A 22,995-nucleotide genomic window follows, 5' to 3' on the forward strand; every position below is an offset into this window, starting at 1 on the left:
TGTTGGCTGCCCTGCAGATTAGTCAGTGGACTACACGCTGCTACTGATGACGGTCCAGCGGACTCTGGACTCTCACAGGACACCTGAAGTCTGCTGACACACAGTAGCTGGAAGACCGATGAATGTTTACACCAGGGATGGGGAACCTTCAGGCCCTCCAGCTGTTTAAAAACTACAATTCTCATCATGCCTGGACAGCCGAAGCTTCGCTTCGGCTGTCCAGGCATGATGAGAATTGTAGTTTTGCAACAGCTGGAGGGCCTGAAGGTTCCCTACCCCTGGTTTAGATTATATGATGAGCATGGGGCCTCGCAACACTTCAATGACAGCTTCTCGGACATGTTGGATCCCAGTCTGAGAAGATATGCATGCTCAGCTGAACCAAGTGTGCATGTACATGGAGGAGTAAGGGCCACAGCTATGGGTTGGATGAGTGCATGTGTGTATCGTAGAGCTTCATTTCAGTCAGTGGCCATCAAGAGGCTTCACCCCCCTCAACAAAATGAGGTTCTGCAGCAGCTGTGGAGAGTATTAGAAGCCTTACCTAAAATGCTTTATTTATACAGTTCCTCGTAAGTCAATGTAGATAAGGACTGATCGTTGTAGAAACACCTTCTCTCCGTCCACTATCTGACCTCTGCTAGTAGTCAGGGAACCTCAGTGGAAGTTGTCAGTCATAAGCTAAAGTGTCCTTGTCATTGGATAAAGTTTTGATTGGTTGAGGTCTGAGAAGCCTATTCCACGCAGTGGAATAGAGATAACGATCAGACGATGATAGTGTCAGCGACTTACCGTTTATTTAGGTTAAAATCTAAAACCATTGCGCACCCACCGCGCATCGCTTTGTTGAATAGGCGGCAACCGCCGATTCCACAAGCGCCATACATTACCTACACATGTTTCAGGGCTTCACCTGCGCTCCTTCTTCCTCCCGGTCCCGCCGCAGCAGCTTCGGAGCGGCCTGTCTGAGCTGACTGACCGTTCAGCCAATCACTGGCCGCACCAGTCCTTACCAGTGATTGGCTGAGCGTAGTGATGTCACGATACCAGAATTTTGAGTTCGATACCGATACTAACTTTTTTATTTCGATACTCAATACCAGTTCGATACTTAGTAAAGTATAAAAGAAAAAAAAAAAAATGGTAGAAATATAATACCCCTGCACTATTACAGTGATACCAATTTTTGGCCTATTTTTATTTTATTGTGTTAAAAATAAAGTTAGTGATATCTGTCTAAGACAGCTCTGCTGCATCAGCTATCACTAAGACAGCTCTGCTGCATCAGCTATCACTAAGACAGCTCTGCTGCATCAGCTATCACTAAGACAGCTCTGCTGCATCAGCTATCACTAAGACAGCTCTGCTGCATCAGCTATCACTAAGACAGCTCTGCTGCATCAGCTATCACTAAGACAGCTCTGCTGCATCAGCTATCACTAAGACAGCTCTGCTGCATCAGCTATCACTAAGACAGCTCTGCTGCATCAGCTATCACTAAGACAGCTCTGCTGCATCAGCTATCACTAAGACAGCTCTGCTGCATCAGCTATCACTAAGACAGCTCTGCTGCATCAGCTATCACTAAGACAGCTCTGCTGCATCAGCTATCACTAAGACAGCTCTGCTGCATCAGCTATCACTAAGACAGCTCTGCTGCATCAGCTATCACTAAGACAGCTCTGCTGCATCAGCTATCACTAAGACAGCTCTGCTGCATCAGCTATCACTAAGACAGCTCTGCTGCATCAGCTATCACTAAGACAGCTCTGCTGCATCAGCTATCACTAAGACAGCTCTGCTGCATCAGCTATCACTAAGACAGCTCTGCTGCATCAGCTATCACTAAGACAGCTCTGCTGCATCAGCTATCACTAAGACAGCTCTGCTGCATCAGCTATCACTAAGACAGCTCTGCTGCATCAGCTATCACTAAGACAGCTCTGCTGCATCAGCTATCACTAAGACAGCTCTGCTGCATCAGCTATCACTAAGACAGCTCTGCTGCATCAGCTATCACTAAGACAGCTCTGCTGCATCAGCTATCACTAAGACAGCTCTGCTGCATCAGCTATCACTAAGACAGCTCTGCTGCATCAGCTATCACTAAGACAGCTCTGCTGCATCAGCTATCACTAAGACAGCTCTGCTGCATCAGCTATCACTAAGACAGCTCTGCTACATCAGCTATCACTAAGACAGCTCTGCTACATCAGCTATCACTAAGACAGCTCTGCTACATCAGCTATCACTAAGACAGCTCTGCTACATCAGATAACACTAAGACAGCTCTGCTACATCCGATATCACTAAGACAGCTCTGCTACATCCGATATCACTAAGACAGCTCTGCTGCATCAGCTATCACTAAGACAGCTCTGCTACATCTGCTATCACTAAGACAGCTCTGCTGCATCAGCTATCACTAAGACAGCTCTGCTACATCAGCTATCACTAAGACAGCTCTGCTACATCAGCTATCACTAAGACAGCTCTGCTACATCAGCTATCACTAAGACAGCTCTGCTACATCAGCTATCACTAAGACAGCTCTGCTACATCAGCTATCACTAAGACAGCTCTGCTGCATCAGCTATCACTAAGACAGCTCTGCTGCATCAGCTATCACTAAGACAGCTCTCCTGCACCACCCACCACTAAGACAGCTCTGCTACACCAGTTACCAAGATTGCGGAGGAAGAGAAGAGGAGGTTACACAGGATCCCACACACTACAGCCGATCTTATCTGCTCCTCTCAGCCCCGGCCACCTCCCCCACCTGCCAGCCGGCTGGATCCTCACATGTGCTGCACTTCCCCCGGATCTCACAGACCCCCGCTCTCCCTCTTCATCCTCCCCACCTCCAGCCTTCTCCGTCCTCCTCTCTCCGTGACCTCCCGCTCTCTTCTGTGCAGCTCCGGCTCCTCTCCCGGACCTCCCGCTCTCCCTCCAGCCTTCTCCTCCGTCCTCTCTCCCGGACCTCCCGCTCTCCCTCCAGCCTTCTCCTCCGTCCTCTCTCCCGGACCTCCCGCTCTCCCTCCAGCCTTCTCCTCCGTCCTCTCTCCCGGACCTCCCGCTCTCCCTCCAGCCTTCTCCTCCGTCCTCTCTCCCGGACCTCCCGCTCTCCCTCCAGCCTTCTCCTCCGTCCTCTCTCCCGGACCTCCCGCTCTCCCTCCAGCCTTCTCCTCCGTCCTCTCTCCCGGACCTCCCGCTCTCCCTCCAGCCTTCTCCTTCGTCCTCCTCTCCCGCTCTCCCTCTCCAGCCGCTCTCCGTGCAGCTCCGACTCCTCGGCATAAATCATCTCTCTGATAACAGAGTCTGGCGGAGCCGGACTCTGTTATCAGAGAGACACCAGCAGCGGGGGTCTGTTACACACAGTAGCCGACCCCTGCAGCATATGGAGCGGGCTCAGGAGGGCTCAGATGCCGCTGTCAGTGTGACAGCGGCATCTATATACTTAAATAGCCGGCACTAGCAATAGCTAAGTGCCGGCTATTTGAAATTGGCGCCAATGGGAGCGGAGGGAGGGAGAGAAGAGGAGGAGACTGCAGGGGGCAGGGGGAGGCACATAGAGAACACGGCCGGCGCTCAGCTAGCCGCCCACCGTGTTCTCTGCTTAACTTAAAGTTTCGATACCAGGAAATCCTGGTATCGAACGGTTTTTTTGCCCGAAATATCGATAGTAGTATCGATATTTCGGTGCATCGTGCATCCCTAGCTGAGCGGTCCGTCAGCTCAGACAGGCCGCACTGAAGCTGCTGCTGCAGGCGGGACCGGGAGGAAGGGGAGTGCAGGAGAAGACCTGCAACATGGTTAGGTAATGTATGGTGCTTAAACAAGGGCTGCAAGGACATCGGTAACGATGTCCCTGCAGCCCTCACTAAACGATTATCAGGCCGTATAATAGGCCCGGTAAACGAGCGCCAATCTAGCAGATTGGCACTCGTTTACATTATTGATCGGGCCCCCATCGGCCCGTTGAATAGGACCCTAAGTGATTGTTAGAATGAGAGAAGCAGATGGTTACGGGCTCTATAGACTTACTATAGAATCCATTGAGTGCAGTAAGTGAATCGCTCAGCTGTGAGCTTCTCCCGACTAACCATCATGTGGTTCTGAAAACCCGAAAAAACGGACTGATCAATACACACAGACACATTTACATTAGAAAAAGCACAGCTATTTTCTTACAAAAACAGCGCCACCCCGTCCTCAGGTTGTGTGTGGTATTACCATTAGGCCCACTCACTTCAATGGAACTGCGCTGCAATGCCCCACCCAAACTGAGGACAAGACAGGTGCTGTTTCTGAAAGAAAGCAGCCATGTTTTTATAAGCCTGGATAACCCCTTTAAGGAGCTGGTAACAAAGCAGAGCCCTCACCTTGTACTGATTGACATTCTGGACATGAGGGAAGTGCAGGATGGGGGAGAAGCGATGGACGTACGGGCTTCGGTTCCCGTCCTTGTACAGGTGTTTGACCAGCAGGGAACTCACAAAGGTTTTTCCAGTGCCGCTCCAGCCGTGGAATGACAGTACAAGAGGCTTACTGGGGTGGTCCGTCTGCAAGAACCCCTTTAGGGCCTTCACTAGCTGCTCCCGCGCCAGGTGCTGACCAAACACATTACGGGCGAGATCACAATCCAACGCTGTAGGGGCAAGAAACGGGGAAACACTAAATTTATAGAAGAATACCAATAATACAAACATATCATATTGGGGGAAATGGTATAGGAAATATCCGCCATTCTTTCATCATCTATGTAACCCTTTAAGGCGTTCCGGTCATGAAGAATAACTTGGTATGTCAAAAGTTATTGATCACAGCGGGTCTCAGCACACTAGTCTCATAGGCTTCCATTGCCGGAATAGGTTGTTACAGAGGTACGGTGGGAAGTGGATCACATGACCGCAGTGCTCTCTCCCTGGCTATATCTCCTCATCACAGTGGGTCTCAGCAGACTAGTCTCATAGACTTCCATTGTCGGAATAGGCTGCTCCAGATGTACAGCCGGGAAATGGCTCACATGGCCTCCATGCTTTCTCCCTGGCTATATCTCCTGATCACAGCGGGTCTCAGCAGACTAGTCTCATAAGCTTCCATTGTCGGAATAAGCTCTTACAGAGATACGGTGGGAAGTGGATCACATGACCGCAGTGCTCTCTCCCTGACTATATCGCATGATCACAGCGGGTCTTAGCACACTAGTCTCATACGCTTTCATTCTTGGAATAGGCTGCTCTGGATGTACAGCCGGGAAGTGGATCCTATGGCCTCCGTGCTCTCTCTCTGGCTATATCTCCTGATCACAGCGGGCCTCAGCAGTGAGACCCGCTGTGATCAATAACTTGACATGTCAAAAGATATTTTTCATGACTCCTCAGCTAGTTGCTAATCATTTATTGTCTCCAGTTTCCTTGTAATGATCAGTAGTATATTGTCTATGTAGCTGGTTGATGGCAATGCTGGATCCCATCCATTAACTTCTCACGGACACAGCTGATGTTCCTAATCTCTATGCCCTCTTCTGTCATCACAGAGCAGCTTATAGCCTGGAGAACTCTACATGACATGGCATTACATGACCCTCCAATAAGTGCCATGAAATACCATCCACTACTAACATCACTGTAAGGATTTGGATAGTATGGAGCAACAGTGAGCATATGTGATATAAGGACCGGATAGTCAGGGGTCCCCATCAGTGGGTCCCCCTACCTACTGTCCCCTTAATTAAAAGTTAACAGTCTAAGGACTATCACCTAGGCCCTCTGGATCTGTGTTTCCAGCTGCTGCAAAACTACAACTCCCATCATGGCCTGACAGCCAAAGGCCATCTCTCCCTAGGGAACCAATCACTTAAACACCTGTAACACTATGGGAATGTGCTGTAGCAGCACCCAGCACACTTCCCAAACATGCTTCTACACCCCCGTCCCTGGAATGTGCAACCTGAAAACTTACTTTATAAACTTGGCCCAGAGGGGTGTGATTACCGCTCCGGAACGCCCAGGGGACAGTGACCACTTGCCGCGGCTCACCGCCCAGATGACTACCTGGAGCAATTTACATACAGGGCGCCAAGTTTATAAAGTAAGTTTTCAGGTTGCACATTCCAGGGACGGGGGTGTAGAAGCATGTTTGGGAAGTATGCTGGGTGCTGCTACAGCACATTCCTATAGTGTTACAGGTGTTTAAGTGATTGGTTCCCTTTAAGGGCCCTTTTACACAGAAAGATTATCTGACAGATTATCTGCCAAAGATTTGAAGCCAAAGCCAGGAATGGATTTGAAAAAAGAGGAGAAATCTCAGGCTTTGATGTATGACCTGATCTCTGTTTATAGTCTGTTCCTGGTTTTGGCTTCAAATCTTTGGCAGATAATCTTTCTGTGTAAAAGGGCCCTAAACTGCTGATAGTGGATCCTGGCAGCGGTTTACTCCCCCTAGCTCCATCCACAGTCCAGGGACACTCAGCAGAGCCGACTGTGCATGTCACCTGCATTAGGTCCATCTGGCACAGTTGCAGTTCCCAATCAGCCTGAGCATGATGGGAGCCCCAGGCTGGGGGACCCTAGTGCTACACATGACGTCACACTCACCACAGCTGTCCACACACACATAACGTCACACTCACCACAGCTGTCCACACACACATGACGTCACACTCACCACAGCTGTCCACACACACATGACGTCACACTCACCACAGCTGTCCATACACATGACGTCACACACCACAGCTGTCCACACACACATAACGTCACACTCACCACAGCTGTCCACACACACATAACGTCACACTCACCACTGAGGTCCGGCTTGAAGCTGCACTCGCAGGAGTTGTACAGGTTGCAGTGGAGGGCCGGCAGTTCCCAGCATCCTGCGGTGCCCAGCATCAGCAGGAGCAGCAGACTGAGGCTGCCCGCCATCCTTCACCTGCCCCGCAGCATGACGGGAAGAGCGGTGTCTCCTCCGCACAGCACGTGCACTGCCAACGTCTCCCGCTTCTACTACTGGGATTTAGTCACAACCTTTCTACTAGGAATTGGAGATCCGCGGATGACGTCACAGTCATGTGACCCTATCACCTGACCACAACTCCCTCCTTGGCTTTAGCGCTGTAAACTTCTACATCACAGGAAGGGGTATAGTGTACCAGCGCCATCTACTGGTGGCCAGGAACACTGCAGCGTACTCCATCAGCAGTTCTTCCAGCTTTTTTGCCCAAATCAGAAGCTTTTTCTGACTAAAGAAAAAAAAAAAGATATTGATGTGTGAATACTGGGGCGGACACAGACCGCAGAAGGCCCTGTGCAAAAAATGTGTTTGGGGCCCCCATAACCTGTTTGTATCTCCAACTTTCTGCCTTAAAGGGGTAGTGCGGCGCTAAACAATTATTCACAAAATAACACACATTACAAAGTTATACAACTTTGTAATGTGTGTTATGTATGTGAATGGCCCCCTTCCCGTGTCTCCCCTCACCCACGCCAGACCAGGCCAGAAGTGTTGGTGTATTATACTCACCGCATCTCGTGGGGACCCCCGTCCGCCATCTTGGGACAATGACGTCATCTTCGGGAGGCCGGCTGAACCGCTGCACCCGTCCCTCATGCCAGCCCCCCTCTGCCGTGTCATAACTGTGCTCAGCCAATCGCGGCTGAGCGGCTGATGACGCTGCAGAGGGCGGCCGGCACTCGGGAAGATCCACTGGCCGCCCGAAGAAGACGTCACTGCTGAGGATCGGAGACCGTGGTCGGCACGTGACAGGTATGTATAGCGCACCACACTTCCGGGTACACGGGTGGGGGTGGTGGGACACGGGGAAGGGGGCCATTCACAGACATAACATACATTACAAAGTTGTATAACTTTGTAATGTGTGTTATTCTGTGAATAATTTTTTAGCGCCGGACAACCCCTTTAAGCCTCGTTTGTAAGCCACACCCCTTTTGCAAGCTACACTCACTTGACTGTGCCAAACTGGCGATATTTTGTTTCAATAAAGTAAGGAGGAAAAAAAAAGTAACTCACTAAGCAGCGACCCATGGCTGGGCTATATTATTATTTGTCATTATTAGGGAGTATCAGCAGAGACCTGGATGTGTATATACAGGTATATAACCACTACAGGACGTGTATATACAGGTATACAGCCACTACAGGACATGTATCTACAGGTATATGGCTATGGACACAGTGCAGGACGTGTATACAGCCACTACAGAAAGTGTATATACAGATATATAGCTATGTCAGTGGCGGATTAAATGTACCCTGGGCCCCGGGCTGTCCACCCAAACTGCCCCCCCCCCCCCCCGGTCAATCCGCCCACATTATACTCCGCTACTAACCCCCCCCCAAACACACACACACACACACTGTCCCCAATAAACACTGCCTGCCTCCCCTCCCTGCTGGCCACAATAAACATAATGTTTGGTCCCTAGCTGCTCCCAGTAAGCATTGTCCACCCCACAAAACATATTGCCACCTGGTTTCAGGAGAGGAGGGAGCTGATCTTATAGGGGAGGTCGCAGGGTCACAGCAGCACAGAGGATGTCAGGAATGGAGGGTGCTGATCTATAGGAGAGGTCCGAGCAGCACAGAGGATGTCAGGAGAGGAGGGTGCTGATCTATAGGAGAGGTCCGAGCAGCACAGAGGATGTCAGGAGAGGAGGGCGCTGATCTAATAGGGGAGGGTCACAGCAGCACAGAGGATGTCAGGAGAGGAGGATGCTGATCTTATAGGGGAGGTCACAGGGTCACAGCAGCACAGAGGATGTCAGGAGAGGAGGGTTCTGATCTATAGGGGAGGTCACAGCAGCACAGAGGATGTCAGCTGGCCCCCTCTTCCCCCCTTATAGATGGTCCCCATCTTCTCCCCTTATAGATGGTCCCCCTGTTCCCTATTCCCCCCTTATAGATGGTCCCCCTCTTCCCTCTCCCCCCCTTATAGATGGTCCCCCTCTTCCCTCCCCCCCCCTTATAGATGGTCCCCCTCTCCCCTCTTCCCCCCCTTATAGATGGCCCCCCTCTCCCCCCCTTATAGATGGTCCCCCTCTTCCCTCCCCCCCTTATAGATGGTCCCCCTCTCCCCCCCTTATAGATGGTCCCCCTCTTCCCTCTCCCTCCCTTATAGATGGTCCCCCTCTTCCCTCTCCCCCCTTATAGATGGCCCCCCTCTTCCCTCTCCCCCCCTTATAGATGGTCCCCCTCTTCCCTCTCCCCCCCTTTTAGATGGTCCCCCTCTTCCCTCTCCCCCCCCTTTTAGATTGTCCCCCTCTTCCCTCTCCCCCCTTTTAGATGGTCCCCCTCTTCCCTCTCCCCCCCTTATAGATGGTCCCCCTCTTCCCTCTCCCCCCTTATAGATGGTCCCCCTCTTCCCTCTCCCCCCTTTTAGATGGTCCCCCTCTTCCCTCTCCCCCCCTTATAGATGGTCCCCCTCTTCCCTCTCCCCCCCTTATAGATGGTCCCCCTCTTCCCTCTCCCCCCTTATAGATGGTCCCCCTCTTCCCTCTTCCCCCTCATTGCTGGCCCCCTCTTCCCCCCCTATGCAGATAACACACAACAATAAAAAAATAACACAACAGTAATCACCTGCCATCCGTTCCCCTGTCGGGCCTCTCGCCTCCTGGTCTGTCCCCGTCTGATGCGCGGCTGCCGGGGGTGTCCCGTCCTATTTCCGGCAGCGCGTGCATCAGAGAGCTCCCCGTCACAGCCACAGGCGCTCGGGGAGCTCTCTGATGTGTGCACTGCCGTGGATAGGACGGGACACCCCCAGCAGCTGCGCATCAGCCAGGGGACAGCCGGACTCTTGTGACCGCAAGCTAAATAATGCTTGCGGTCACAAGAGAGTCACCCACAGCCGCAGTGGCGGATTATAATGTGGGCGGCTTGGCATGGGCACCCCCGGCGCCTCAGGCCGCCCATATTATAATCCGCCACTGTCCAAAATGATACTTTGGTGGTTGTGGTAATGGCGGTTTATGGGCAGGATTAGTTGGGCACGGCCTCACCAGGCGTGGACAGCTGTGAAACACATTCTTCAATATACGGATGTGTCTCTTTGCTTGTACGACCCTTTGTTTACACACTTGAATAAAGTACTGGCTGCACTGAGGCACAGCTTAGGGGAGGCCAGCATGACTGTGTCTGTAGGGAGCAGAAGGTGCTGGACTATGGGGTGGGGTTCATATGAGGTGACTGTGGTTGCTAGTGTGGTGACCCCCAGAGGATGTTGTAGAGGTGGGATGGGTGGTCACTTGCTAGGGGGAAGTGTGACACCACTTCCTGTGGTGTATGGCCAAGATGCAGCCAGACCTTAAGGGTTTTGCCTTACGGCCGGTTGTACCCTTCTTCTCTGTGGTCGGTGTCCTGTCGGGTTGCTGCAGGGTCCCTTGGGATAGTGTAGTCACAGGTCGTCAGAGTGGTGTAGTGACCCTCCCGAATAGTGGTAGGACCCACCACCCACAGAAAGGGGAAATGTTTCAAGGTTGCGGTGTACGTGCTGTGCAGGTGGTGGTGGATAATGACAGACTCAGCTGATAACGTTAACTGGGTTTACTACTTGTGAATGTGCAGCAGGTAACACAACAAATCTTGAGATACACTTGATACAGATCCAATAAATACACAAACATAGAACCAACAGATCTGTGTGAGAAGTGCTGAGTACGATGTAGTAGAGTTGATAAAGTGGTACTGAGGTAGTGTAGTAGAGAGGAGAGTGCCGTGAGAGTCTCAACCCAAGTAGTAATGTGCTCTGCCGGGAGGTTGGAGTGTAGAGAAGAATACTTGTAGAAGAAGAAGAAGAAACAACCTGTGCCTGTGTATTGACCTTTCCTATAGTCTTCACACCACCTTATGCCCACTAGTGTTGGCAGAACCGTTCTAACGGGTGACACAGGGCCCAGACCTAGTTACTGGGATGGTCAGAATTTTCTGAGTACGCCTGCGCTGCGAGATGGAGTTCGTAGACCTTTAGTAACTTTGCTCCACCCGGATCAGTTCATAGCTCTTTGGCTCCTTTGTGGATACTATTCTGCACTGTAGTTACTCCTAGTCCTCGGCGTGGGTTGAGATGATCTGTTCGCTAGTCCTCTCGTGAAGGGCTTAACAGTGCATCACACAGCGTGTTTGATACTTCAAGAAAGAGGTTGGTAAGCGGGCTCTGTTCTGAGTTCTACCCATCCGGGGTACTAAGACTCCACTTGTAGGGGGGACCTGGCAGAGGGCCAGGACCCAGGTAGAACCACTGTGGAGAGCTATCTGAGCTGTGTCCTTTCTCCACCGAGGCTCAGCTAAGACTTCTCTCTCACCCAAGGGACTAACTTCCTAACAAGCGTGTAAGGTGCGCTGTGGTTGGGTGGAAAGAGTGGAAAGGAAAGAGGTGATAGGCCAGAAGAAAGGAGAGATCCTACTGGCTTACAGAATCTGGTACATACACAAACAATAACCCTTTGAGACACTTCAGCTGTGCAGCTTCTATACTTTAGTTATACAATAGAGTGACATCTAGTGGTCACCCTTAGTAATACCGTAGCTGCAATAAGAACACAAAAAGTACAGACTTTTAGGAAGGGTGTGAATAGAAGCAACACCTGTAGTGGGACACCATAATAGTATAACTATCCATAGCCCAGAGACTGTATATAGCTCAGACACTGTATATAGCCCAGAGACAGAAAAACTATTTATTGCCTAGAGACATTATAACTATTTATAGCCCAGAGACTGTATATAGCCCAGAGACAGTATATAGCCCAGAGACTGTATATAGCCCAGAGACTGTATATAGCCCAGAGACTGTATATAGCCCAGAGACAGTATAACTATTTATAGCCCAGAGACAGTATATAGCCCAGGGACTGTATATAACCCAGAGACAGTATATAGCCCAGAGACAGTATATAGCCCAGAGACTGTATATAGCCCAGAGACTGTATATAGCCCAGAGACAGTATATAGCCCAGAGACTGTATATAGCCCAGAGACTGTATATAGCCCAGAGACAGTATAACTATTTATAGCCCAGAGACAGTATATAGCCCAGGGACTGTATATAACCCAGAGACTGTATAACTATTTATAGCCCAGAGACAGTATAACTATTTATAGCCCAGAGACAGTATATAGCACAGAGACAGTATATAACCCAGGGACTGTATAACTATTTATAGCCCAGAGACTGTATATAGCCCAGAGACTGTATAACTATTCATAGCCAGAGATTGTCTATAGCCCAGAGACTGTATACAGCCCAGAGACAATATAACTATTTATAGCCCAGAGACAGTATATAGCCCAAAGACTGCATATAGCCCAGAGACAGTATATAGCCCAGAGACTGTATATAGCCCAGAGACTGCATATAGCCCAGAGACAGTATAACTATTTATAGCCCAGAGACAGTATATAGCCCAAAGACTGCATATAGCCCAGAGACAGTATAACTATTTATAGCCCAGAGACAGTATATAGCCCAGAGACTGCATAACTATTTATAGCCCAGAGACAGTATATAGCCCAGAGACTGTATAACTATTTATAGCCCAGAGACAGTATATAGCCCAGAGACTGCATAACTATTTATAGCCCAGAGACAGTATATAGCCCAGAGACTGTATATAGCCCAGAGACAGTATAACTACTTATAGCCCAGAGACTGTATATAGCTCAGAGACAGTATATAGCCCAGAGACTGTATATAGCTCAGAGACAGTATAACTATTTATAGCCCAGAGACAGTATAACTATTTATAGCCCAGAAACAGTATATAGCCCAGAGACTTCATATAGCCCAGAGACAGTATAACTATTTATAGCCCGAGACTGTGTATAGCCCCGAGACTTTATATGGGTAGCCTAGCGACTGTATATAGCCCAGAGACTGTATAAAGCCCAGAGACTATATATAACCCCGAGACTGTATATAGCCCAGAGACTGTATAACTATTTATCGCCCAGAGACAGTATATAGCCCAAAGACAGTATATAGGTAGCCCAGAGACTGTATAACTATCTATAGCCCTGTAAGGTATGTTGCAGCCACTGTACAAAGACTGTGATCAGAGGCCGACTACCTGTACATGGGAGGCCAGCCATGTCTGATGTGTGACTAGGATATTACATGGGCAATGACACAATTCTGCACCGATTCTTCTGCCATAATGCTGACGTCCTCTAGTGTCCATATTCTGCCTGCAGTCTCCACAGTCACGTATGACGCCATAATATTAAAATCCGAGGAATCTGGAGTTTGAGTCACTACTTTCTACTCTTTGCTATGTTCCTGAACGGGGCCATTAGGGGGCACCGCTGCCATGAAGGTTGGACGTGGCGTCTACAATGCCAGGACACAAGCTTTCCAACAGAACATTGCCCATCAAATGGTGCACCAGCCTGATGAAGTGCGTCTAATGCACAAAACGATCGTCGCTAGTTGCACACGTGTGTCAGTCCTCCCTTACCCCATCACGTTTTTGTGGTGAGTTGCAGCTGATCTTTACTCCTTTATACAATGATACACTTGCTTGGTTACACAGGTGTCTGTACACCCAAGCTCCAGCAATGACATCTGTAGCCAATGTGGGGAGGAGGCCGTTGTACAGAGACCATAAAAAATTAGATTTAATGTTTAGTTCAAAATCACCACAAAATTTGCACCGAAATGGACTGAAATAGTGATCAAAATACAGTGTGTCAACATAGCCTAGCTCCCATTTCCCTCTATTATGAACCCCTTTGGCTCTATCAGTCCCATTATTAAAAATAGAAGGGTTGTTGTAAAGTGATACTCACCTGGCCTGATCTACTTCAGCTGTTCTTCAGATGGCTCCCAGTCACCTGGTTCGTCCGTGCAGGAACTGCCCCGCTCGTCCAGTCACTAGCCACAGTTTTGTGTCACCTCAGGCAGTACTTGCAGGGACAACATGTCACAGGACACAGGAAGACAAGTAGAAGGGTCAATGTGGCAGCTGCAGGGAATAGGGGTAGGTAAGTATCACTTTTTTTCTATTTTTAAAGCACCACATGCAATCTTCTCCACCGGTTACTCAGGGGACAATTGACATCTCTTCTCAGGATCAGCAGGACTCCCACCAGCGCTCTGACCCCACTGATCATGTTAATAGGGGATTATATTAATTCTTGGGATAACCTCTTTTAAAGCATACCTATCCCCCCAAAAATTAAAAACCTCCATGGTTTTATTAGATGAACCCTTCAGGGTGCTAACAAGGTGATGTTAGTGCTCAATACTGAGCCCACTCCATGGTGTAGCTATCTCTCACAGAGAGCAGGAGCCGAGCTGGCCTGTTTGCCAGTAGTTCACACACAGGAACTTCCTGTCTCACTGTTGAAGCCAATTACAATTACAGTACAACACATTGTATACTCCTCTCTGCTATGCTACCACATAGTGTTAATGAAAGCACACTGGACAGGCTGCTCTGTGCCAGGGGTGATTTATACAGTATACTACTATACTTAGCATGTGGAGGGAGAAGAGGTTACTGATGCACTGGGGTTGCAGGGTGTTATGTGAGCAAAAAGGAAATCAGCAGCAGCAAAGGGTTACAGTAATCCCTGCCGAGATGAAAGGGAAGACTTTACCCCCTATGATCAGTGCAGACTGTCTGGGGGCTCACAAGGGTTTTCTCTGTTACACTCAGGTTCTCCTACACAAGGTTCATGTATTCTGTCCTGCACAGGCTTTTACAAGAGACAGATTTCCCCTAACAACAGGCAGTGGACAGTGGATTGCAGAGAAGTGAAACACCTAGTGGAAAGGGGAGGAATGTAGGTGTGTGTGTGTGTGTGTGTGGGGGGGGGGGGGGGGTCATTAACCCCTTGCCCCTGCAGCCTGTTATGGCCCTAATGCCCAGGGACTATTTTTCAAATCTGGCCTGAGACAGTGATGTAGTGATAACTCTGCGATCCTTTGTAATTATCGCGGTTACTCTGAGTTTGTTTTTTTCGTGACATATTCCTCTTTATGTTTGTGGTATATTTTGGTTGATAAACTCATTAGTTTTTTTTTGTAAAAAAACACGTTTCTTTATATTCAAAATTCTCTTTTCCTAAGAAAGATAGTCATGCCACATGAACTAATTATTACTGCAACATCTACAACATGTCTACTTTATGGTGACGTCATTTGGTGAACGTCCTTTTACTTTTTAGAATGTTAGAGGACTTTGAAATTTTGCAGCGATTTTTAAAATTTTCAGGAAAATTTCAAATTCTCATTTTATTAGGGACCAGTTCAGTTCTGAAGTGGATTTGTGGGGCCTGTATGTTAGTTACCACCATAAATCCCTCCACTGTAAAAAAAACTGCACCCCTCAAAGTATTCAAAGTAACATTTCATAAGTTTGTTAACCTTTATTAACTGAGAAATACCGCTCACTATTTATTCCCCTTATTCCAGTGTTTCTAGAAACCCCCCATATGCGGCCGCAGTGCGTCACCTGACTCAACCACAGGCCGCAGACATGACAGAGACCTGGGGAATTTTGGGGTCTTTCCTTATTTCAGTTTTTTTAGCCATTATACCATGTCACAGAGGCCTTGTGGTGCCAAAATATTTGTGTAAGACAAGTTGATGTTTCCATCTGTACCATTCTGGGGGACATGTGACACCCTGATTTTTTATTTAATTTTTTATGAGGTGGTACGAATTCAAAACACAATTTAGCAGCTGTTCACACTTTTTTTTGTATGGCATTTACTATATGTCACATATGACGTTATTGTTATTCGTCAGGTCGGTACGATTGCAGCGATGTCCATTTTATATAGCTTTTGTTATAGTTTATGGCATTTATACTATAAATACTGTTTGTGTCTTGCATATTGTAAGAGCAGTAATATGTTTATTTTTCCGCCTATGGAGTTATGTGAGGGATTTTATTTTGCAGCATAAGCTGACGTTTTTAGTGGAGCACCTTTTGGGTACATGTGATGTTTTGATAGCTTTTATCTATATTTTTTTAGAAAGGGGGAATTAATAAAAAAAAGTAATTTTGGTTAGTTTTTTTTTTTTTTTTACGGCGTTAATCGAGCCGGATAATGTAACGGGTTAATAGACGCAGCATTACCAAATATATGTATTTTATTCATAGGGGATCAATTATAAAGGGAGATGGGAAATGTGTATATTTATTTATGTATGTATGTGCGTGTGTTTTTTTCACTTTCACTTTTGCAGGTGTATATATAATACATTACAGCACATGACCAGTGCTGTAATGTATTATAGAGTGAATGAGCTGTCAGTACATTGACAGCTCAATCACACGATCAGGTCCCTGCCTCAGTGCTGGAGCCTGATCATTATAATCCAATGCAGCCCAGACGCATTGGGCAGCGTCTGGGTTGCTATGGTTACCCCCTGGAGCTGTGCAATCGCTCGCGCCACTCCGGGGGGGTCAGAGGGAGCGGGTTTTTCTCCGGATTCCCCATAGATGCTGCGGTCCCACGGACCGTGGCGCCTATGGGGCAGCGGGAGGAGGATGTGTGAGACAGCCTCCTCCTACCCGATCGCCACTAGGGACAGCGGGGGGGAGGCAGGGAAAGCATTACGTTCCAGGAACATCATGTTGCAGGAACTACCTGCTTTACATGACGTTCTTGGAATATCATTTTGCGGCAAGGGGTTGAAGGGGTTATCCACCTAAGAACGAAAAAATTTAATGCTGGCAGGTCTTACTCACAAAGACCCCGAGTATTTTGAGCCGTCTTCTGTCTTTCTAGCTGCTGCCATTCCTGAGTTACAAGTTTTTCTAAAAGCCGATCTATATCCAAGATAGGAAACTACATTTCCCATCATGCATCTCGCTGATTGGTCTGTTTGCGTACTTGCCCCCTTAGCTTTCTTTCCTGCCCACTGCTGTCATCACTATTGCACAGTAAACACAGGACTGTTTTCTTCACTGATTTTGCATCACATCATCCCAATATGTATCCCATACTAGCTGATGATGTAGCAGAGCTGATGCGTGCATGGTGTAGCTATGTGCGGCATCTGTTTACCGGGTGTGGAGGTGTCGTGTAGGTTTAGATCTCTGCTTGCTGACTGTGAATGAATACATTATAGTTCCATCCAGACTCTAAGAACATCTATAACACTTACAATATACAGAACTGTGACACAGAGACAGGTACATACATATGCCTGCAGCAAGCAGAGATAGAATTATTACTTTTTATATTACAGAAACCTAGGCTCAGGGACACATGCGAGTCTATGAAAGCAGCACAGGTGCATGGAGATGATGCTGATTATGTCTCCTGGGTGTCAGGTTACCAAGTCAATGGACAGCTAATGCTACGTTTACACGAAACGATTATCGGGCGAATTTTCGATCGCAAACAATTCGCCGATCGTTCCGTGTAAACAGTCGTCGCGCGATAGTCTGGCCGCCCAGCCCCCCGCTCGCAGCTCGGGCCCTATGCGTCAGCTCGATCGCCACCCCCGCTGCCCCGATCGACACCCCTGCAGCTGCTCCGATCGCCACCCCCACCCGCTCCGATCGCCCCCACCGCTGCGGCCAAGAGCAGCAGGTCTTCGAGATCCCCGGCCAATCAGTGCTGAAGCGGAGCACTGATTGGCTGAATCTCTTCAGCCAATCATCTCTTCAGCCAATCAATGCGCTGAAAATGGGAGTCGGGGATGTCGGAAGACCTGCTGCGCGGAGCAGATAACGTATGCTCTTGGCCATGGCGGTGAGGGCGATCGGAGCGGCGGCGGGGGGTGGTGATTGGAGCGGCGGCCGGGGGTGGCGATCGGGGCGGCGCAGGGGGCTGCGGGCGCACGATCGCAAAACGATTTTTCCGTACGATATATTGTACCGTCTAAACGCTGATCGTTATAAAAAAAATGGTTACTTTGAAATCGTTAATCGTACGATCGGGCCAATAATCGCCTCGCGTAAACTTAGCATAAGGGTCCATTTACACAGAAAGATTATCTGACAGATTATCTGCCAAAGATTTGAAGCCAAAGACAGAAACAGACTATAAACAGAGATCAGGTCATAATGGAAAGCCTGAGATTTCTTCTCTTTTCAAATCAATTCCTGGCTTTGGCTTCAAATCTTTGGCAGATAATCTGTCAGATAATCTTTCTGTGTAAATAGACCCTTATGCTAAGTTTACACGGAGCGATAATTGGCCCGATTGCACGATTAACAAATTTTTTTTCATAACGATCAGCGTTTAGACGGTACGATATATTGTACGGAAAAATCGTTTTGCGATCGTGCGCCCGCAGCCTAGCCCGCCCACAGCGCGGCCCCCCGCTCATCCGCAGCCCGGCCCCACGGTCAACCGCAGCCCCCTGCGCCGCCCCGATCGCCACCCCCGCCGCCGCAGCCGCTCCGTTCCGGCGGCCGGACTTTCGTGCGACGACTGTTTAGATGGAACGATAGGCTAATTTTTTACGAACGACGATTTAAAAACATGTTAAAAGATCAAAATGAACGATTTATCGATCGTTCGCAGTGTTTACACGTACGATTACCGTTCGAATTCGATCGTTATCGCGAAAATTCGCCCGATAATCGTTCCGTGTAAATGTAGCATTACCCGGCTGCTCCATAACAGGTAGGTAACGGGTGCTATCTGGAGCTGACACTGTCATTGTCACTGACACTTTGATGCCGATGGTTTAAAAGGGTAGTTCAGCAAAAAAAAAATTCTCCTAAATCAACTGGTGCCAGAAAGTGCCAGAGATTTGTAATTCAGAATTTAGAGCCGCAGTAGATGCTTGTGTAGGGTAATTCCTAGTATTCTTTCCAGTCTGGAGAGCAGGAGAGGTTTTCTATAGGGATATGCTACTGCTCTGGACAGTTCCTGACATGGACAGAGGTGGCAGCAGAGAACACTGTGTCAGACTGGAAGGAATACACCACTTCCTGCAGGACATACAGCAGCTGATAAGTACTGGAAGACTGGAGATTTCTGACACCAGTTGAGCTGAAACAATTATCTTGCTGAACTACCCCTTTAACCCCACAGATGCCACAATCCATAGACATAAAACAAAAAAAAAGACAATGTAAAAATAAAAGTGTTATGGATCTTAAAAGGTGAGAGGAAAAAGAAATAATAAAAATCAATGTGGGCAGGAAGAGGTTAAAATGAGTTAACTGCATTTATATATAAGTAGAGATATAAGCCCATAGGTGGAGGCAGCAGTACATAGAAGCAATGCGTCGCCCATCACCCTACACTTCCTCCTTTCACTCCAAATCCCGTCCATGCTGCTGTCAACTGTAAATATCGCGAGAGTTCTCCAACCGCGCCGCGCATCTCTACACTATACGGAGAGAAGGGGGCGTGGCGAACGTTCTTGCGAGATTAGCAATTGGGAAATTCCGCGTGACCTCGCGAGATCTCCCGCAGAGCGCTCAGAAGGCGTGAAAGAGGGGGGGGAGGAGGCAACATCTCGCGAGGCTACAGCCTGAAGCAGACGGAGGAGGAGGCGGTGGTGGGCGGAACCTGCGCATTCTCGCGAGACCTGGTGCCGCGGCTCTTGCGCTCAGGGGTCCAGCAGTCAGTAGGGGGCTTTGGCTTGTTTTAAGATGGCGGAGGCGGCTGGAGCTCGGAACTGAAGCTGCTGACCGACCAGGTAACCGGCCCCGGAGGTTGTGGGGTGACGGAGGTGACGTGTAGGCGGTGGCGGAGCGGTAGAGCCGGGGCAGCTGACACACGGGGGCGGCCTCTTGTCTATTCCCGGCGCTTCACTCCAGCCCTGGCGGCCTCCTCCCCCCTCCCCTCCTCCTGTCTGATTCCTGTCACCCGTGAGGCGGCCCGGGCACCGGCGGCTTCTCCTCACAGCCGGGCCCGACCTTCGCTCGTTTGGTTTCCTCTCAGGCCTCGGGGCCTCTCCTTCCGCGTCTCCCGGGCCGGGCCGCCTCACACCCGCTAGGCCTCGGCCTTCCGTGCTGACCTCCCGGCTGCCGCTGTGCTGTGAGTGTGCGCGCGCCCCGGCCCCCCCGCCCGCCCGCGCTCTGACTGGCGGACCATGACCCAGCTCTTTTCTGCCGGTGTGTGCCGGCTCGTCGCCCTGCATCAGGCGAGGTGGTCACGTGACCCCGCGCCTCTTAAAGCGGCAGCCCCCCCCCCCTCCATATAGAAATATTCCGCATACACATCACTGGGGGGGAGATACCGGCTATTGTCCGCTGGCAGCAGCCAGGTGATTGTGTTGGATGAGGAGGACAATATGCCCAATATCTCTCCATGGCTGCCATGGACGGACACGGACTGACAGCTCATGGTCGCCTGCTTCCTATCTGTGTAAGAACCTTGTGGTGTTTTATCAGTTTTGTATGATTAAAGTTTGTTGAAGCCTTTTTACATCGGTCCCTGTGGCTCTGAGAACTGTCTTGGTTTTTTTTTTCCTTCAATGAACTTTATTTACACAAAACTGAAGCTCTCATCTCCCTCTATTACTGACGCGATCTGTGGTTTTATATAGTGAACTGATCTGTACTATAGCTATCCCAGTCCTCTTTTCCATAGTTCTGCTATGTGTCCTTCCTCCCTTCCCCTATGGCAAAACTACAATTCCCATCATGCCTGCACAGCCAAAGCTTTGGCTTTGTCTATACATGATGGGAATTGTAGTTTAGCTACAGCTGGACGGCTGAAGGTTCCTCTTCCCTGACTTACAGAGATGGAGTGAATGTATTAATACGGTTCCCTATGTGAGCCCGATATAAGAGAACTACAGCTCCGCAGTAGGAAGTTCTCCTGGTGAAGCATGTGTTTTTTTTTTTTTCTGTTCCACTCCTTGGTTACATAGACAGGGGTTGCCTTGTGAACAGACAAAACAAGTGAACACTGCTGTTTGCCCATGGTATCAGATATGTCTGTGCCATGTATTATAATGTCCCCATGTGTGTACAGTCCTGCATACACCTGACCAGTGATACAGTGAAAGGGTTTGACAATGGACTATCTATGGAGAAGGTGAGCTTTATTTTATTAACACGTGGGTGGGCAACTTTCTGATGACTTAAGGTGCTCATACTCTTTAGGTAAACCAGCATATTGTTATGTATATAGGGGAGTAGAGGGATTGGGCCTATTGAGTCCTGTCATGTCTATAGGTGAGTGACAGCGGCCTAGCCCCCCCCCCCCCCCGCTCCATTAGAAGCGTATGTACACTTGGCAGCACATGCATGTTTATGGAAAGATCAGGAGAGGCAGCTGTCGGCCCAACAAACATTAGCCTGCCTTCCATCTATACCAATGTTCCCAACCTGAGGATCTCCAGCTGTTCTAATATTACAAACTCCATCATGTCCAGACAGCTGAAGGCTGTCAGGCTGGTGGGAGTTGTAGTTTTGCAACAGCTGGAGAGTTTGGGTAACGCTAATCTAGTGACTATGGGCAACATAGAGTTTTCCTAGGTTGGTAACAGCTGTAGGTTTGTATGGATCCTGCCTACAGTTTAAGAAAAACGTGACACTGTGTCTTTATGCAGATGGGGGGGGGTGTTAGTTTACCAAAACCGCCTATAAGAAGCCTGACTATTGCCACAGTCTTACATCTTTCAATATTTATTTTCCAATGCCTCTTCGCAGTTTTGGGGACGTGCATATTAGGCTGATGAGAGTACACCTCACGTGACTACTGTGAGTAATATCCGCTGTGTCATCAGTGCAATGCGCATGCACCCGAAACTGCTGCTTATCACTCAAGTTACAAGCTGTAAGGTTTGGGGGCACTAAACCCCATCAGCAGGATTACATTATGGGGGTTTAGTGGCTCCACTCTTGCTGGGTAACTAAAGGTTGGGTACCGGAGTAACACGTTTATAATCCATAAAATGCATGAAGAACAGTAGGCCCTTACCGTTCATGCGTCTTATGGATTTTAAATGTTACACAATATGTATAGTTTTTTTTCAAACTAGTTAATTTGCATTCCATATTTTTTGTTTAGCTTTTTTTTTTTTTTTTGTTAAAGGTTTTATTTATATTTTTTTTGTTGCAAAAATCCAAATGGCTGACAGTGACCTCAAGAGGGGTGGGGGATTGGTGAAAGGGGGGTATGCAGCCTTATTTTTTATTTTGAGCACAGAAAGGAAACAACGAAAAGCCAGAGTGCAGGGATTAAAATTGATGATTTGAATGATTCAAATAGGAATTTTTATGGAGTTGCCCTTTAATTTGTCATCAATCAGAATGAAGAAGGAAATGATGTTTACACATGGCCTGATGTGACACTGAAGAAATAGCAGGATTACACATGAGCCATCCAGCCATGAATGTAGTTATTCCTGCTGGTAGGGTGTGAGGAGTGCCACCCGTCTCCCTCATGCATGTCAGCTATCTTCCTTACGTTGTGTTGGCTCAGTGCAGACATAGTTGGCATGTCATAGCCGCAAAAGCTTTGGCAGTCCAGGCATGATGGGAGTTGTAGTCTTGCATCTGGACTTTCCTAGCACTAGAACATTGCTGGGGTATCACTAGGTAATACATTGAATTTCTGATCTATCTTGTAAGTCAGCACATTATTTTGGTTCAGTTTATTATTCAAGCAGTGCGGCTCTTAGTGTTACTGTCATTAGAAGAGAAATAGTAAAATGTTGATATGTCACGGAGACACACCAGATGTTTCCATTGATGGCTGCTGAGACCTCCACTGTTCGCTAGAAACTTCCCCCTACCGTTTATTCTCCACAGGCAGGTTGTATAGAAAGTCCTGCAGCGAGGAGATGGCAGGGGGAGACGGCGCTTGGCTGAACCTATCAATTTAAAGTGTCACTGTAATAAAAAAAATTTTTGGGGGAAGAAATCAATAGTACAGGCGATTTTAAGAAACTTTGTAATTGGGTTTATTAGCCGAAAAATGCATTTTTATCATGAAAAAGCAGTTTGAAGCTCTTCCCCTGTCTTCATGAATTTCTATGCAGAGGGGAGGGGTGGAGGAAGATGAGGCACCAAAACAGGACAACAAAGAGTTAATTTACAGCTA

General features: G+C 48.5%; 2 protein-coding genes across 13 annotated transcripts in view; one reads left to right on the forward strand and one right to left on the reverse strand.

The window, feature by feature from the left end:
• The window catches only part of TOR2A (torsin family 2 member A), a 12,098-nt gene extending 5,027 nt beyond the window's left edge, over positions 1-7,071 (reverse strand). Inside the window, exons 1-2 of one of the 2 annotated variants that reach the window (XM_069986256.1) lie at positions 6,806-7,071; positions 4,383-4,648 (exon numbers count right to left, since the gene is read on the reverse strand). In XM_069986256.1, the coding sequence (XP_069842357.1) occupies positions 4,383-4,648; positions 6,806-6,929 (390 nt within the window). In that variant the 5' untranslated portion in view covers positions 6,930-7,071. Of the gene's footprint in view, positions 1-4,044; positions 4,116-4,382; positions 4,649-6,805 lie in introns of those variants that run through there. The other variant, XM_069986257.1, reaches the window with a different exon arrangement.
• Positions 7,072-19,506: 12,435 nt separating this feature from the next.
• Positions 19,507-22,995, forward strand: part of HUWE1 (HECT, UBA and WWE domain containing E3 ubiquitin protein ligase 1) — a 70,440-nt gene continuing 66,951 nt past the window's right edge. For 10 of the 11 annotated variants that reach the window (XM_069986438.1, XM_069986436.1, XM_069986439.1 and 7 more), the window contains exon 1: positions 19,507-19,636. The gene's annotated coding sequence lies outside the window, so the exon portion shown is untranslated. Of the gene's footprint in view, positions 19,637-19,793; positions 19,978-22,995 lie in introns of those variants that run through there. The other variant, XM_069986430.1, reaches the window with a different exon arrangement.

Source organism: Dendropsophus ebraccatus, chromosome 10 (assembly GCF_027789765.1).
Source record: "Dendropsophus ebraccatus isolate aDenEbr1 chromosome 10, aDenEbr1.pat, whole genome shotgun sequence".
In the NCBI taxonomy this organism is placed as follows: Eukaryota; Metazoa; Chordata; class Amphibia; order Anura; family Hylidae; genus Dendropsophus; species Dendropsophus ebraccatus.